Below are 17,363 nucleotides of genomic sequence, written 5' to 3'. Positions count from 1 at the left end.
CTTCACAATTGAAAACAAAACCACCCGTCAACTCCCATGTAGTACAGATAGGACTTTCTCCAGGTGCTGTAGTCATGTGCATACACATATTATGTGTAAAGAATGTTTTTTTCTGTTAAGGTGGATGGTCTTTGTGTGCAGGTGGAGCAGAGACACAACTGTTTGCACTCGATTTTATTGATTATATGCTGCTGTTTGGCACTTCATTAGAGCTTGGTAAAGTGGATGAATTTCAAAGAAAGCTTTCTTTACTTTCTCTTAATATAGTTATTTTTCTGTAATAGTAATAATATTGGTTTGTTTGGGTTTTTTTGCAGTATTTCTCCAGGACTGATCGTGTGTTGAAACATAAACGTATGTGCCATGAGAACCGCGACAAGAAACCGAACAGAAGTGCCACCAAAGTTGGCTTTTTGCCATCGGAGGAAGATTCTGGTTTCCCTACGCCTATGAAAGACAGCTCCTTGCCAAAGAAGAAAAGGCAGAAAACAGAGAAAACAAAATCTGGGGATAAAGAAAGTTCAGATAAATCAGAGCAGAAGAAGGACAAAAATGACTATTTGCCTTTGTACTCTTCTAGTACTAAAGTAAAAGATGAATATATGGTAGCGGAATATGCTGTCGAGATGCCACATTCTTCGGTCAGTGGGACGCACTTAGAAGAAGCAAATTCTGGAGAAATACACCCACCTAAGCTTGTTCTCAAAAAAGTTAACAGCAAGAGGAGTCTGAAGCAGCCACTTGAGCCAAGTCAAACCATTTCACCTCTATCCACATATGAAGACAACAAGGTGTCGAAGTATGCCTTTGATCTTGTGGATAAGCAAAGTTTACTGGACTCCGAAGGTAACGCTGACATTGATCAGGTGGACACATTACAGGAAGGGCCCAGTAAACCTGTACACAGCAGCACTAATTATGATGACGCAATGCAGTTTTTGAAGAAAAAGAGGTATCTACAAGCAGCTAGTAATAACAGTAGAGAATATGCCTTGAATGTAAGTACCATAGCATCTCAGCCTTCAGTAACACAGGCAGCTGTGGCTAGCGTCATTGATGAAACTGCTACAGCCTCAATATTAGACACACAGGCACTGAATGTTGAAATTAAAGGTAACCATGACAAAAATGTCATTCCAGATGAGGTACTGCAGACTCTGTTAGATCATTATTCACACAAGGCTAATGGACAACATGAGATATCTTTCAGTGTGGCTGACACTGAGGTGACCTCCAGTATATCAATCAATTCTTCTGAAGTGTCTGAGGTCACCCAATCTGAGACAGTTGGAACTAGCTCTCAAGCTTCCTCTTCAGATAAAGCTAGTATGTTACAAGAATATTCAAAGTTTTTACAACAAGCTTTGGACAGAACTAGCCAAAATGATGCCTATTTGAACAACCCGAGCCTTAATTTTGTGACTGATAACCAGACTCTTACAACGCAGCCAGCATTTCCTTCCATGGAGAAGGTCTACACATCTATACCCGTCAATAGCTTTCGATCGGGAATGAACTCTCCATTAAGAACAACTCCAGACAAGTCCCATTTTGGACTAATGGTTGGTGATTCGCAGCACCCTTTTCCCTTTTCAGGTGATGAGGCAAACCATTCTTCTTCCTCCTCCACACAGGACTTCTTGGATCAAGTAACTTCTCAGAAGAAAGCAGAGGCACAGCCTGTTCATCAAGCATATCAAATTAGCTCCTTTGAGCAGCCCTTTAGAGCTCAGTACCATGGGGCAAGAGCAGGAATATCATCTCAGTTTAGCACTGCCAATGGACAGGTGAACCTTCGGGGACCAGGGACAAGTGCTGATTTCCCAGAATTTCCCTTGGTGAATGTAAATGATAGCAGAGCTGGGATGACTTCTTCACCCGATGCCACAACGGGTCAGACTTTTGGCTAAGAAATCTTTGTAAATAATACTGGCACTTTAGAACACATTTGTCAAAAGGGGGTTGCTCTGTAAAAGATGGAGTTCTGTACAGCTTTTAAGAGCGCTATGTTAAAACAAAAGTAAGCTGATATTAGCAAGACCAATAACTGCTTTTTTTTTTTTATTTTGGTAAGTCACCAGTCATTGAACTGCCTGATCTTCTTGCCCCTATGAAAGGCAGTTTCTTATTCACTTGTTTGAATCCAGAAAATATTTTACCTTCTATGAAATTTAAAATAAACAATATCCCCAGGTAAGACTTTTCCCCAGGATTGTTTCCTTGTATGCTTTGGGAGGACAGTTCACTGTCTAATACTGTTCATATTGTCATTTCTAAGCTTGTCAGCATAGTCATTGCTCTTCAGCAGGGAGTCATCGTGTACTAACACACAGAATAAATATTGTCTCCAAGTCAAGCAAATATGGCTTTAAAAGATGTCATTTTCTAGAAAAATAATCTCTCAAAAAAAATTTTAGACCATGTGCCCTTTATTTCTGCTTTGCATTACCTTGAGTTGTGTTTTGAGGAAAGAATGAATACTGATAGACTAAGTATACTATTTAAAAGTCTAATTAATTTAAACTATTTTAAACACTTTTTTAAGCAAAATGACTAACTGTTAAAGCCTTTACTTCATTCCTGAAGTAATGTGTATTTCTTTGTACAGCTGGATCTAGATGTAACTTTTTAATGACTTTTTCATATGCAGATATCAAGATTTTGAAGTTTTAGTTAAAATATTCTGTAGATGACATTCCCAATTGCATAATGCTTACACAAACTGTGTATTCCGAGATCTAAAGGCTTAATTGTACATTACCCTACATACTCATAATGATTAACATAGAGCACTTAGTCCTAACTTGGTAGTTTTTGATTTCTCAAAAAATAAAACCATTTTTAGGTTTGATACAGTTGCATCATTTTCATCTCATACAGCTACAATTATTCTTTTCAGTATACACTGAGATTGGGTATTCTTGGCTTCTGTAAAAACTTGTAATTCTCTGAGTAGAATTTTGACAATTCAGATTGCTAAATTTATTGAAGTATCCCCACAAGCTGAAGAAGTCAGCATTCAAATTCCCAGTCTTTTAGTGTTTGCTTAGTGAAAGTCATTACAATTTTACCAACCAAAACCACTGAATGATGCTAGTGAACAGATTTATTTTTGCGGCCTAGGTGAGTGACCAGAAATTTTCATTGCATTTCACCATACAAATAAACTACAAAGTTTATCCCTATACCATGAATATGTTTTTTTGAATAGTAGTTTGTCTTGAAGTATGCAGTACGGTACGATAAATAGTTCTGTGTGCATTTTTAAGGTGGTAAGATTTGAGTAGCCTAACTATTGTGTAGTTTAAGTTAACAAGTTACAGATTTTTGAACTGTACGTTCATTCTATTGCACCTTCCCTAAAGGGACACTGTCTGGTAGTTTAAGGCAGTCTAAGCCTAATGTAGGCTGATTAACCAGGGAAAACCACACACACATACACACACGCGCATGTACATATATATATAGATATGTATATATCTGTTTGTTTGTGGGGTTTTTTTAAATAGGATTACACACATCCTTTTACAGCACTGTTGCTAGCTGATGTCTCTCAGATGAAGCCATCAGCTAGGAGAAAAGACTGCATCTCAAGGCGCTAAAATATATCCTGTCTTTTCAGACAAGACTTGAGCAGGACGTACAACAGTTCCCACCTCTTCCCAAAGTAGTAGCAATATTCTTCTTGATTTTCAGGAAACTGATCCCACTCTGTCTTTTTTCCCTTATTGTATCAGTGTCACAGCATTAACTGCACTTAGTACAGTTGAGGGAGAAAGAGCTTTTGTTATCCATAGCTTGCTTGACAAGAAGTACAATTTACATAAACTTCTTACTTGGTACTTCTGCATAGGTAAACACGTTCTGGTTTGATTCGTGACCCTGTGTATAATACAGGAAGGTGTTTCAGTGTGTTATGACTTACCAGTAATTTTGTCTGAATACTTGGCCCTGAGTTAAGAGGAATGAGCAGCAAGGGAGAATAGTAAACTTCTTATGGATTCTTAATGACACATGTTATAAACATACTTTCATAGAATTTTTCTTTTTCATGTTTTCTCTGTTTTTCTTCCTTTATGATCAGTTTGACTTTCCATTCTTGTTTGCACAGACACATTACTTAATGGACCCTAAATCCCAGGAAACCATCTCTCTTAATGTGTTTCGTTTTAAGGTGTTTCATTTCCATCACATCCTAGCTTGTGCTGTCTGAATAAGACTGTGTTGGTGTCTTTGTTCTAATGTCACATTGTTCCAAGTAGATGGCCAGTGATAGTACTATTCGTTAAATACAGCAAGCAGCAAAAAGCCAAAACAAAATGAAAGGGCTCAATTATTACTGCGTTTCTTTGGCCCTATAGGGAGGTAAGAGAAATAAAGCTTGCTTCTCCCAGAGGAGGTTGACTCAGCTTTATTTTAAAGTTCCTGCATCGGTGCTCTCCTGTGAGCAGGTGATTGAGGAGTAAAAGGGAGTCTTGCTCCATACCAGCTTCATATGTGGGATTTGCTGCTTCGTTGTGTGAGTGAGCAAGCTATTGTACAGAGTGAAGGAACTTGCTGTCCCCCAGAGCAAAGCAGGAATCAGATGAGAAAAAGTTATTCCTTATGTTGCAGCTCATTCCCTAACCTGCTGCTGAGCCATTACAGCTATACTCTGTGCCTTAGGACAGGTTTTGAAGTCCCCCTCTAGCCCACAGGGACTGTCTTGTAGGGTTCTTCCATGTGTACAGTTAAAGCAGTGGTGTGAATAGTTGATCTGCTGATGCTTGAAGCTTTCTGTACCGGAGAGGTTAACCAAATATACTGCTCTAATTTCCTGAGTACATGCCCTTTTATTCCGAAATAAGAGTGTTTATAGTTCTGGGAGGTTTAACTATGTAAAAAGCTCTTACTTTTTTAATAATTACGTTGTTCAGTAACATTTTCCACTGCTTATGTTTTGCTGCTTCTAATCTGCTGCAGATACTCTTCATTTTGATCTGGTCAGTGTTCATTTCTGTTAGTTTTCTGTGTGTGTCTGGAGAAAAAGCGACTTTGGTTTTCAGTTCTGTTCTCTTACTGATACTGTTCAGACGGTCAGTGCAAGGGTGGGGTGAGCATTTATATTCCACAGAGCTAACAACAGGCGTTCTTACCTAAAGGTCATGCAAGCACTGGATGTGTGTGTGTGTAAGATGGAATTTTGGGGGGATATCTCCTACTGATTGAGTAAGGATAACTTTAGAAAAGAGGGAAGTGATGACGTTTATTACCGAACGATATATATGTATACACACACAATACATGTGTACAATATGTTTTGATAGGAATGGTTGGACTCGATAATCCGGTGGGTCTCTTCCAGCCTGGTTATTCTATGATTCTATACACGCACATATTAATAGGCCATATTTTGGTCCTAAATTACTTGACAGTGTCCCTATTAGCATGAATTCTTTGATATGTTTTACCACTAATCTAACAGACAATGAAGGAATCGGCTTGTAATGGTATACTAATAGGCATTTACATTTTCTTTATTTGATTTGAGAATGAATTAATCATAAATTGCAAGGTTTGGGGAGAAGGATTAACTGTGTATTGCTGTATGTTGATTTATGAGAAACAACGTAAACAATTGAAATTGGATGATAAAAGAGCTATGTTTATGATCTTGTGTCTCCTAGTGTTGTCTTTAGGAAAATTGTGTTTCAAGAAGAGAATAGGGCAAGAAGTATTCATGTGAAATAACATTTGGGGTTTTATTTATATTGTACTGGTCAATTTTTTGGATGACAGAACTTTTCATTGTTAATTGAGAAGTACAGTAAAATCTTGCTAATTCGCTGATCGCTAATCAGAACATCCAATAGGTTTATACGTCCTCAAAGGTCTCTTCCCCACCTCTCTGCAATGATCTAAAAAGTATTGTAGTGAGGTCTCATATTAGTAATACTGTACTGCTTCGCCCAAGTATACTACCGAACCCATATTAGTATACTGGGAGGTACAAGGAGTATTGAAAACTAAATTACAATTGTCAAAATAAATGAACAAAGTGCATTTTGTGATGTGACATCCTTGCTTTTATTGCCTGCTTCCTCACTGTTTTGAAAATTGTTATTTGTCAAGGGTTTCTAAGGCATTGCTGCGAATTATTGGGGTTCTACTGTAACTTTTGGAGTTTATTCTAAAGTGTTCATGTTCTCCTATGAAAACTTTCCACCTCAACAGATACATTATATTCCATGCTTGTTCAGAATATTTTTATAGTATTTGTATCATACGTAGTAACTATTTGAAATGAACAAGAATATTTGGATGAATACGCTCTGAATTTTGCAGCATTGGATTACTTTATGTATGTAACTTGCTAACTAAATTTTCTTAGCATTGAGAGCTTTGTTTTTTATTCTTTGTTTGCTTGTTTTAATACCATTACAAACTGCAGGGAAAATCCTAATATTCCTGGAAGTCTGTTTGGAAATTTTAACAGAGAGAAATATGCTTATGCAGTTGGTACCAGTATGCATGTGAACTTTCAAATTACATGGTTGGTACTGAAGCAAATGACTAATGTTAGAGTTTCCTAGTGTTAAATATTTTACCAAAATGAAGCCTTGTAACTTTGAAAGTTCATTCAACTTACGGTAATGCATGTTTACGTCAGGCATGTAGTGCATCTAGCTAAAACTCAGTTTGCAAAGGACAAGTACTAAGAAAGTGTTACTGCTAATGAAAGGACATGTCTATAAGTTAACATTTAAACTTTTGTTCAATTTAAAATTGCTTTGTGTCAGGGAAATAAATTTATAGTCGCTTTTGCTCTACTCTGCATATAAAACATTATGTTTCCTTTTTAAAATTACATCTTTTAGTAGGAAACACAAACTTGAGGCAAGCAAACATTTCTAAGAGTTGTTTCTTGCTTTCCTTAATCCAATGGATGGAAAGGTAATATTGTGTAAACAACATTATTTTATTTTTTTATGCAATATCATGCTGTAAATATGATTTATCAAATAAGGATGTACCTATGATTGAATCTTTGATTCTGCACAGCTAGAGTTTATATATAAATATAAATGTGTCTTGACAATCAAGGACTTATGTCAGTCTTCCTTTATGACGTTTCTTATTGTTATGCATTCCATTTGTTTGACTTGAGTATTTGTATTGTCTGTAAAGTATGTAATGTTTTTATAGCTTGTTTAAAAAACAAACAAAAAAGCCTGTAAATACAAATGAACTGATCACAGTACCACTCTGTTGGAAGGCAAATGATGATGTACTGTTTGCAAGCAATAATACACGACAGTGCTAACTTTACAAGTAGCATAAGGAAAAGTTCCAAAAATACCTTTGGGAGTTAATAGCCTTGTTTAAGTTTATGAATATTCTTAATCATTTTTTTTATAAATAAATTGAAACGTCCTCCTGCTGGAGTATATAACATTGTTTACACAGCACAATTTCAGTCACAGGGGGGACAGTCTTTAGAGCTATGGCTTCATCCGTACACACTTTGAGTCAGAAATGAATGGCTTGGCTGCACTTCTGCAAGATGAGGAAGACTGCAAAAGTTTGAATAGCTGTGTCTCTAAAGGATGAGAGATACTATTCTGCTTCTGTGCTGATTCCTGGCAATTCCTCTACTTAAATTTGGAGTCTTTAAGTCCTGATATTGAAATGATGAGACTTGGGTCTCCCGTAGAAAGGAGTAGTTCTCTTCTTATTTCATATGCAGATAAACAGTGAACTTAGAAGTCATGTCTTCATTCGAGTGGTGTATTTTTCAAATAATGCGCTAGGAGATGATGAGATGGGTTTATTCCGATAAATAAACTAAACGTCAAACTTATAGTTTGCATTGAATAGGTATTAGACTGTACAGAGCAGCATAACTATTTGAACAGTCATTACTGCTTTAGAACCCCCCACCCCCAATTTCTAAATGTATATGACCTACGTTTTATAGAAGAAAAATGTTTTTAAATGCTAGTCATTTATATAATATGTGCTTTGAAGGATTTGCTAGTCCACTTCTGTCACTTTTAGTACACTGGTATCTTTTATATGTAATGTATGCTTTTTATTATTATTAATTATTATTATTATTATTGTAGTAAAGCATTTCAGTAGGAGGAATTTTGAAACAGTATGAGGGGTTGAAATTTTCATTGTCAGAAATGAATTATACTGGACTTTGTCTGTGTAGTCTTGTCTTTCTTTTAATGCTGTCTGGAAGGGAACTTGGTATTCAATAAAGCAAGTGACCTCCTTTTATTTTGAAGGCATACTATGTAGTGCTGAATCGGATCTGGAAATATGCATTTGAAGACAGAGAAATTAGTGCAAAATCTAGTGTACAGAAGAAATTGTGTTATGAAAAAGCTGATGATATATATAGTGGAACACTGTTACAGTGCATTTGCTGATATAGTGTTATTTTCCTGAAGTCTCTATGCCTTCTTTGTATTTCGATTAAAAATAAAAAAAAAAAAATCATATAGATAAATTTAGGATAATAGGTTTATTTCAATGATTATTACAGTATTTCTTTATCCTACAACATCTATTCCGTCCCTTTGTTATCAGACAAAAGACTGTAACCTGAATTCTGTCAGTACAAGTATGTATATAGGTGAGAGATGGTTTTGTAGGAACCTGAAAAATATGAATTTGTATATTTCTTATATTTCTGACAGAAGTCAGCACGTGAGTCTTTCTTTATTCCTGTGAAGCGAGGAATTTCCAGATATCAATAGTGAGAGAGAGCGTGAGAGTGTGTGCATGTGTACGTATGTATGTAGGTACGTGAAAGATGCTTGGGTCTTATGGCAAAAATAATACAAGTATAAAAGGATTTAATGTAATTCAACACATGGCTTACATTTAATATGTAAAAGAAACATTTAAATTTCATAATTCAAAAAAGACAAAAATAGTTTTGCAGGAAACAAAACTATTTGGATAGCAGGCTTGACCAAATGAAATTTTTTTTTGGTTAAACTTGATATATTTTAAGTGATTCTATTTCTGCCTTTATTTCTGTCCTAAAAACAACTTAAAATATTTTGGGAGTTACTTTTTCCTCTTCATTTGACTGTGAGTGTAATTTATATCATGGTTTACAAAATGTGGCATGAAGGATTGGTTGTTTTTATCTGTATAATGCAATGAAAGATTGCTTTTTTTTTTTTTTACATAATCCTGGTGAATGGTATTGTATTCTTAGGATTGATTTATTCATTAAGTGACTTAATGAGTTTCATTACTTTTGACATTGTTTTCTTAATGGTTAACTTAGTCTTTTGGGGTTTATAATACCCTTCTATGTATTGTGATACTAAGGGAAGTTATGTTTCTGCTTTATTTTTAATTAAACTAATAGTTTGATAATTTATATTTGCAAATGATGCATTTCAAATGTGGTCACTTGCTGTTTGAAAAATAAAAATATAGAATACTGTTTTATGAATAGACTTAGCAGTATTTTTCACGTTAGATAATTTCAAATAAGAGCTTTCTTAATGAGACAGGTGAAGGCATGTGCAGATAGATACCCTTGTGCAAGAATTGAAATGGTTACTTCCAACAAAGAAATGAAATATTTAAATATTTCATTTGACACATATAAAACTTATTTGGCTTTTCTTCCCCTTTGGATCTCCTCCTTGCCTCGTTTGATTGTAGAAAAGAGAATATCTGACTGCTTAATCCAGGACTTCTTAGAAGATTGCACTGGGATCACTTTAACAGAAACACCTCATATTAGACCAGCTTTGCTTTTGTGCTTCTTGTTCGCACTAGAGGGGTTTTATTCAGTGCCAGCCGCTCTTCATGTGAATGAGAGTCAGGACTTTGTTTTCATCTCAGTTGTAAGAAAGGTGAACTTTATTACTCAAAGTTTTTTACTTTATTGGATAACAGCATGCCTTGTGTGCACTGCATCATTTTGTAGTGTGTATAGCATAAGGAGTATTTAATATGTAGCAGATTCTTCTGCCGTTGAAGCAAATACTTTTTAAAATATTGAAGATAAGAGCATTTATGAAGTTGCAAAACCAGAAGTGTGCTCCATTACATTGATTATGGATGATTTAGTTCTCTTACCTTTATTTATTCATGTGTTAAAGGCCGTGTCTTCCCTGATTCTTTTGGTAGGGTCACTTTTGATAAATATTGTTTTTGTGAAATGCATAGCTCTCTTGATTTTACTTTGTATAAGAACAGGTTTTGTACAAGAAAATGTTAAAAGTCACACAATACCTTGAAAAAAAAACTAGTGAAGTTCTATGCTAAAACTTGAACCATGATCAGATGAGCACTGCAGATAGAGCTGAGGGCCGTGAGGATGCCAGTGGCTCCCCCTGTTTTACAGCCCCGATCCTGGAGCCCTCAGAGTCACTACGTGGGTGTTCTCCACTAGCCACCTTGGGGAACCCTCTCTGGGCAGCTCTTTGCCTGGCGTTAGCCTAAACCCCTCCTGAGGGCGTTTAACCCAGTTGACTTAATTTTCATGGTAGCAGAGAAAGGGCACTCATGGGATTTGCTCTAGTGTCTTAGCCGGGGGATGGCAGCCCTAGCAGAGGTGGCTGCACACATCCTCAGGGCAGAAGGAGATTAAATAAGCACAGGCACTTCGACAGGGACTTGCCTGAACCTGGCCTTAGGAAGGCTGCCCTTCTGTCCCTTTTATTGGTGTGAGGCCATGGGCATTGCTGTCTTGTGCTGCCTTTATGGACTTCTTGAGTATGGAGTGAATGCAGCAATGATTTTGTTTTGCTATTGCTCTATTGTGCATCTTCTGGTATTGTTCTTAAAATAGCCTGACAAGAACTTAATGTTAACATCCAGACAGCATGGTAACTGCTTTTAATGGTTTCATGATTAATAGTTATAAATTGTGGGTGCACTCTAATATGGCTGAGTAAGTAGGGTCTGTGTCCTCAGCCACCCTGCTTGGCTTTACTTTTCTTATGTTTCCGTGCGTTATTTATACTGATTTTTATTTGTTTTTAATTATGTGGTGGAAATAAATCAAAACTGGTAGTTTATGCTTATCGAATGTCATGATTAGAATTGTCAAATAGCAAAGTGATAGTGAAAATAAGACATTTCTCAATATTTTGGTGTTAAAAAGAATTGCCAGAACCTACATTTTCTGTTGAATGAGAAAAACAATCCATTGAATTAGCTTCCCTTTTTGGTAGGAGAAGGAAATAGTTTTGTCTTAAAATAATTGGTTGTTTGTTAATTTAGAGGGCTGAAAAAATATCCCTCTCTCTCTGAAATTAATAATTTTCTTGCACTGCACAGGCGAAACTATTTTGTAGCTCCAGAATAGGCTGCAGCTTATGAAAGTAGATTTGCAGGTGGATTGCTTTAGGGGAGGTAGGCTGGAAGAGTGTCCGATGTTGATTATCTTCTGTATTACACTTGGCAAATAACAGAAGATAGTTTCCTATCCAATATTGCTTGTTCTTTTGTCTGTTTTAGTTGTTGAGACACAGAGTTTAAGAGCGCTTTCCACTGGAAGGCAGGTAAAATGGAACCCCTATGTGTTCTTTCAGAAGCCAGCCCTGGTTGCACAGGTAAGTCGCCTCCTCCTCTTCACCCCTTTCACATCAGGGCTGGTCTTCAGGTTCATAACATCCCCGATGTAGCATCTGCTGTAGTGTTAGAATTTCAAAGGCAGTCAAGTGCATATATGTACAAGTCACTGGCAGAACTTAAATGTGATGATTTGGTGAGATTCCATCTGAAAATGGGAGTCTGTGCGTACCCTCTGCAGTCTAGCCTACTACATTGCTTTTTTGCCAGTGTTGGCAGCCAAGCACATCATGTCACCTTCCCTGGAGGTGTTTAAGAGACGGGTGGACGAGGCGCTGAGGGGCATGGTTTAGTGTTAGGAATGGTTAGATAGGAATGGTTGGACTCGATGATCCGGTGGGTCTTTTCCAACCTGATGATTCTATGATTCTATATTTCTGTGGCACCTAGTTCCTCCCTCCATCATTTATGCTTAGTTCTGGATGTTTGCTAGGCATACAAGTAACTCATTTTCCACTTGGAGTCCATCTCTCTGGGCAGCTCCAGCTGCCTTACTGCCCAGGCATGTTGCTGCATGCTGATTGTGTGCTGCAAAGCGGCTCGGCTTTTGTTTTAACAGTGGCTGCACCTTTCAAGCCTCTCAGCTAGAAACAGGGTGCCTAGCCCCAACTCAGGCTTTGTGTTGATAGCTTTTGATGTTAGATCAATGCATTGACTGTAGCTTGTATGCAGCTGCCTTCATTTAGAGAAGGTAATACCTTCTCAACTGCACAGCCTCGGAGAGGTGAGCTGGCCCAGCTACAAGAAGTGCCAGCTATGCCACTGAATACAGGTTAGTTTTCACTTGCAGGTGCATTATACCTTTTTTTTTTCTGATGGACAGATGTGATCACTAATGCCTTTTCAGATGGGCAGAAGTAACACAGCTTTTGTAACTGCTCTTTGAGCAAAAGTGCTAGCCTGGCCTAAGCTAAACCAAGAGGATTCCATTATTTTAGCAGTGTAATACATTTAAAAAAATTTGTGTTGTAATGGGAATAAGGAGTTCTCAAGATGTGTCATTTTTATTCTCTGAAAGCTCTTCAGGAGCAGCGCTTCCTTAATCAGTCTGTCTCATCACAAGATAAGAAGTGAGTTGTAAGAGATGATAAAGCAACAACTAGGAGTACTGGGCATATGTTCAGGGTAATTGCAAGGTAATCCCGACCATGCAGTAACGTGTGAGAACAAAGCAGAGGATGTCATTGGAATCTCAAAGGGTGACTTGTTTGTTTTTTCTCAAGTCCTATATTTTCTTCCATTTGTGTTGCCAGTTCCTGAAAGCTTCTTTGTTATAAAGCTAATTGTAGACAGATCAGAACAGCCTAAGAAAGTTACAGCTTGGGAAGATGGACGAGCAAGTGCAAAGATACCAGTGTGCCAAAGTGATCTTTTCCTCCAAAACAGGAGTCGGGAGGATTTTCTTTAAGATGGTATTTGTTAGCTTAACGGAAAGCATCAAATAAACAGGATGATCCGTCACTTAGTCAAACATGTAGCTAGTGGTGGATGTTGCAGCTGCTTGAAAATGAGCCATGAGGGCAGCATGAGTGCCCCTGTTGGGCGTGGAAATGCATTTTGGCAGCGTTGGCTCTCACAGAGTCATTCCTGGCGCCTGAAGCTCCATTTTAAGCACTTGAAGCAAGAATGTTGTTTGTGGTACTGTATTGATAGTTGCTGTTATCATGCACTGAACAAAACAAGGTAAGAACGCATCATCAAAGTATTTTACAGTTTACAACTATGAGTGAACTCAAACAGAAAAAGGCTGGCTCTTCATTTCATCTAGGAACATAGTCTTTCTCTAACAGCCCATTTTAGTGTTGATCTAAGGTTTATCTGTAGGTCATTAAGCAATGTGATTAGCTAAATCATGTAGTTTATAGACATTGTATGTGCTGTGTGTGTACATGGAAATCAGCTTGCACGTTGCCGTGTTAGGAAAGACGGGGATGTCTGGCAATTGAAGAAGACCACGATGAAGTTATGTGATAACCTCCATTCTACTGAGAATCAATTCCTTCTGCATTTGATGGGATGGCTCAGACCTGTGGGTGTTTCAAATTCACACCTTCTCTTGCTGACCAAACTCTGCACTCTTACTTTACCTGTTTCTAGGAGCCACTTTTGTATCTTGACACACCAGTATTTTCCCCTTTACCTGTTTTATCCTGCATAATCTTTTGTCACCCCTTTCACTCTTAAATCCACCTCCAGACTTCATGCCCTGGAACAGTTTCCACCAAGTGACACCATGTGGACTATCAAAAGTCTTCCAAATCACAGTTCAGGATGTCCAGTAATCAGTTCTGCGAGGCTTCAGATGCTCTGACAGTCCTGAGGACCTACTTAACTTGGGGGAAAGGATTCCTGATGGTCTTCTGGAATGCGTGATGTTCATTGCTAGCCCTGAAAGCACCTAAGAATTGCCCTTCTATAAAACAATTTTAGCTTTTCGTTACATTTCCCCCCCTTTTCCTCTCAGTTGAGATAAGATAATAAGTGTGAAGAGGGAGAATTTTTAATTAGGCCTTCTATATATCTTTCTCTAATGGTTTGCGATGCTTTTCCTGGAAGGTGGTGTAGACCTCAGAGCGGTGTGGAGGAAGCCTTGCATGAACACACTGATGCCTGTGCCGGCTGGGAGTTGTGCAGCCATCCCATGTGTGCACCGAGGGAATTTTATATCATTCCGCATCATCACATATTTGTTACAAGTAATCTAAATTAGAGCTGCTTCTCCTGCATTTGGTCACCTCTTTATTTGCAAAGCTTGTGCTTTAAAGGAAGTGAGCCGCTTTGTGCGGGACTGCCACTTCTTGGTTGCCCTTGGAGAAGTGATGGTGTGTCACTTTATGGTTTTGCTCAGGTGCTGAAGATGGGAAAAGCAGCGCTCTCCGCATTCTGATGAAGGAGTGCTGCTGGCTGGATTCTTTTGCCAACAAGGAAAATGTCAAAAATTGCCATGACCTAAATAGGAGCAGACGGAGACTGATGCCGAGCACTCCTCAAAGTGCTTTTTAGCAGCAGTGCTTGGTGATTTTAACGTGACCATGTGGTACTTTTGCTGGATTCCTGCAGTCTTTACCTCCAGTAGGAAAGCAGGATCTTGTGGAGGAATGGTCAGCAGTGGGGGAACTACCCCCAGAAACCTCTCCAGCTCTTGCTTAATGTGCATGTGGACGGAGTGGGGGGCAAGCTGCAGGGCTTGGTCCTTAATGAATCGGTGATTCTTCACCTATTCTGCAACAAATCAAAGGTACTTATTTCAGACTTTGCACTGGCCCTTAGGATGAGAAAATCTGGTTGAACCTGTTCTGTGGTAGTTGTAAAGAGTGTAAAGAGAAGGGAGCCAGAGGAGAGATTCCAAAGTATTCCAGGAATGGGATATCTTGGGGAGATCAGCTGATTTCCTCAGTCAGGTTTCATCCTGCCTTGAGAAGTCATCTGTCTTCACTGAACTCTTGTTTTCCTTTTCTGCCACTTGCTTGCCCTTGCTGTTTCTGTCCAAGGGTAAAGGCTTATTTACACTTTGCCTCTTCAGGAAACGCTGGAAAATCAAAGCTGGTTCGCTGGATTATATGGATGTTAATAGAATCATAGAATGGTTTGGGTTGGAAGGGGAAAAATCACCTAGTTCCAATCCCCCTGCCACGTGCAGGTATACCTTCCACTGGATCAGGTTGGTCAAAGACTCATCCAGCCCGACCTTGATCAGCTCCAGGGATGGGGATGAGTTCTCTGGGTAATCTGTGCCAGTGCCTCACCACCCTCACAGTGATAGAAAACTCTTCTTCCTGTATCTAATCTAAACCTCCCCTCTTTAGCTTTAAACTGTTCTCCCTCATCCTATCTCTGCACTCCCTGATAAAGAGCCTCTCCCCAGCTTTCCTGTAGCCCCTTTAACTACTGGAAGTCTGATATAAGGTCTTCCCCGAGCCTTCTCTCTCTAGGCTGAACAAGCCCCACTCTCTCAGCCTGTCCTTGGATGGGAGGTGCTCCAACCCTCTGATCATCCTCGTGGCCTCCTCTGGACTCTCTCCAACAGGTCTGTGCCCTTCCCACGCTGACGACTCCAGAACTGAACGCAGGACTCCAGGTGAGGTCTCAGGAGAGCGGAGTAGAACGGGAGAATCCTCTCTTTTGCCCTGCTGCTCACGCTTCTTTTGATGTGGCCCGGGATGTTGTTGGCCTTCTGGGCTGCAAATGCACCTTGCTGGCTCACGTCTTGTACGGATATTTTATTGAAAATTGAAATGGCCCTGGTGGGGCAGCCTGATCTAGTGGGACATATCCCTACCCAGGGCAGGGGGGTTGGAGCTGGATGATCTTTACGGTCCCTTCCAACCCAAACCATTCCATGATTCTACGACTCTAACTCATTTTAACTTACCTCCTTTCGGAAGTAAATGAAGTCGGTGAATGCTATTCAGGCTCTGAGGAAGGGTTGCCAGGCTTTGGGGCTGATCCTGCTCGCATTGAGATGATCCATAAACCGGTGCCTTTAATTCGAATGGAGTTTTGCCTGCGCAGGGTCACAGGGTTTCTTGGCCGCGCTCCACAGGGAAGTTACGCTGAGGCGAGTCCCTTTTGAAACCAGGTGGCGACCCTTCCTCTGTGGGATCGGGGTCCCGCTGCCCTGGGGTTGCCAGTTTATTATTTATTTATTTATTTCTGTCAGGCTCCCGAGGATTTGGGATCTAGTGGAATTCCGCTCCTAAACCCTAACTAGTCCGGTTCGGGGCTGAGAGCTGCTCACGCCGCTGCCGGTGGGTTTGTCGCAGCAGCCCCTCTGCCCCTCCGGGACCGACCAACCCGGGGGGGGCCCGGCGGGAACCGCCAGTCCCGGGCGTGGGCGCGGAACCGGGAGACGTGGCAGCCGGGCGGGGCGGGGCCGCAGGTGAGTGGGGCCGGGGCCCAGGGGGCTGCGGGGGGAGAGGAAAGGGAGAAAAGATAAAAAGGGAAAGAAGAAAGGCGGATTTAAAGGCAAAAGGAAAGAAAGAGAGAAGGAAAAGAGAAAGAGAGATGAATTTAAAGGCAAAAGGAAAGAAAGAGAAGAAGAGATGAATTTAAAGGCAAAAAGAAAGAGAGAAAGAGACGAATTTAAAGGGAAAAGGAAAGGGAAAGACGAATTTAAAGGGAAAAGGAAAGAGAAAGACGAATTTAAAGGCAAAAGGAAAGAGAGAAAGAGACGAATTTAAAGGCAAAAGGAAAGAGAAAGATGAATTTAAAGGCAAAAGGAAAGAGAAGAAGAGATGAATTTAAAGGCGAAAGGAAAAAGAGAAAGAGAAAGACAAATTTAAAGGCAAAAGGAAAGAAAGAGAGAATGACAAATTTAAAGGCAAAAGGAAAGAGAAAGATGAATTTAAAGGCAAAAGGAAGGAGAGAAAGAAAGGGGGAAAGGCAAAAGGAAGAAAAAGGTGAATTAAAGGTAAAAGGAAAAATACAAGCAAATAAAAGGGTAAAAGAAAAGGAAAAAGGCAAATAAAAAGGTAAAAGGAAAAAGAAAGGCAAGTAAAAAGGCAAAAGGAAAAAGGCAAAAAGGTAAAAGGAAAAAAGAAAGGCAAATAAAAAGGTAAAAGGAAAAAAGAAAAAAGGGCAAAAGATAAAAAGAAAGGCAAATAAAAAGGTAAAAGGTAAAAAAAGCAAAGGGAAAAAAGAAAGGCAAATAAAAAGGCAAAAGGAACAAAGAAAGGTAGCTAAAAGACAACAAAGAAGAAAGGCAAGTAAAAAGGCAAAAGAAAGGCAACTAAAAGGCAACAGAATAAAGAAATGCAAATAAAAAGGCA

General features: G+C 39.2%; 2 protein-coding genes and 1 long non-coding RNA gene across 8 annotated transcripts in view; all 3 read left to right on the top strand.

The window, feature by feature from the left end:
- The window catches only part of ZNF148 (zinc finger protein 148), a 42,447-nt gene extending 32,506 nt beyond the window's left edge, over nt 1–9,941 (top strand). For all 6 annotated transcript variants that reach the window (XM_069861476.1, XM_069861475.1, XM_069861474.1 and 3 more), the window contains one exon: nt 318–9,941. In XM_069861476.1, the coding sequence (XP_069717577.1) occupies nt 318–1,910 (1,593 nt within the window). In that variant the 3' untranslated portion in view covers nt 1,911–9,941. The remainder of the gene's footprint in view (nt 1–317) is intronic.
- Nucleotides 9,942–15,658: 5,717 nt separating this feature from the next.
- Nucleotides 15,659–17,363, top strand: part of SLC12A8 (solute carrier family 12 member 8) — a 53,664-nt gene continuing 51,959 nt past the window's right edge. Inside the window, exon 1 of the mRNA XM_069861471.1 lies at nt 15,659–15,673. The gene's annotated coding sequence lies outside the window, so the exon portion shown is untranslated. The remainder of the gene's footprint in view (nt 15,674–17,363) is intronic.
- On the top strand, nt 16,519–17,296 carry LOC138722978 (uncharacterized). The gene is made up of 2 exons (XR_011337787.1): nt 16,519–16,879; nt 16,916–17,296. It is a non-coding gene; the product is annotated as an uncharacterized lncRNA (long non-coding RNA).

This window comes from Phaenicophaeus curvirostris, chromosome 7, assembly GCF_032191515.1.
Source record: "Phaenicophaeus curvirostris isolate KB17595 chromosome 7, BPBGC_Pcur_1.0, whole genome shotgun sequence".
NCBI lineage: Eukaryota > Metazoa > Chordata > Aves > Cuculiformes > Cuculidae > Phaenicophaeus > Phaenicophaeus curvirostris.
Note: the sequence above shows the minus strand (reverse complement) of the source record. Positions and strands in the feature narration are given on the sequence as shown.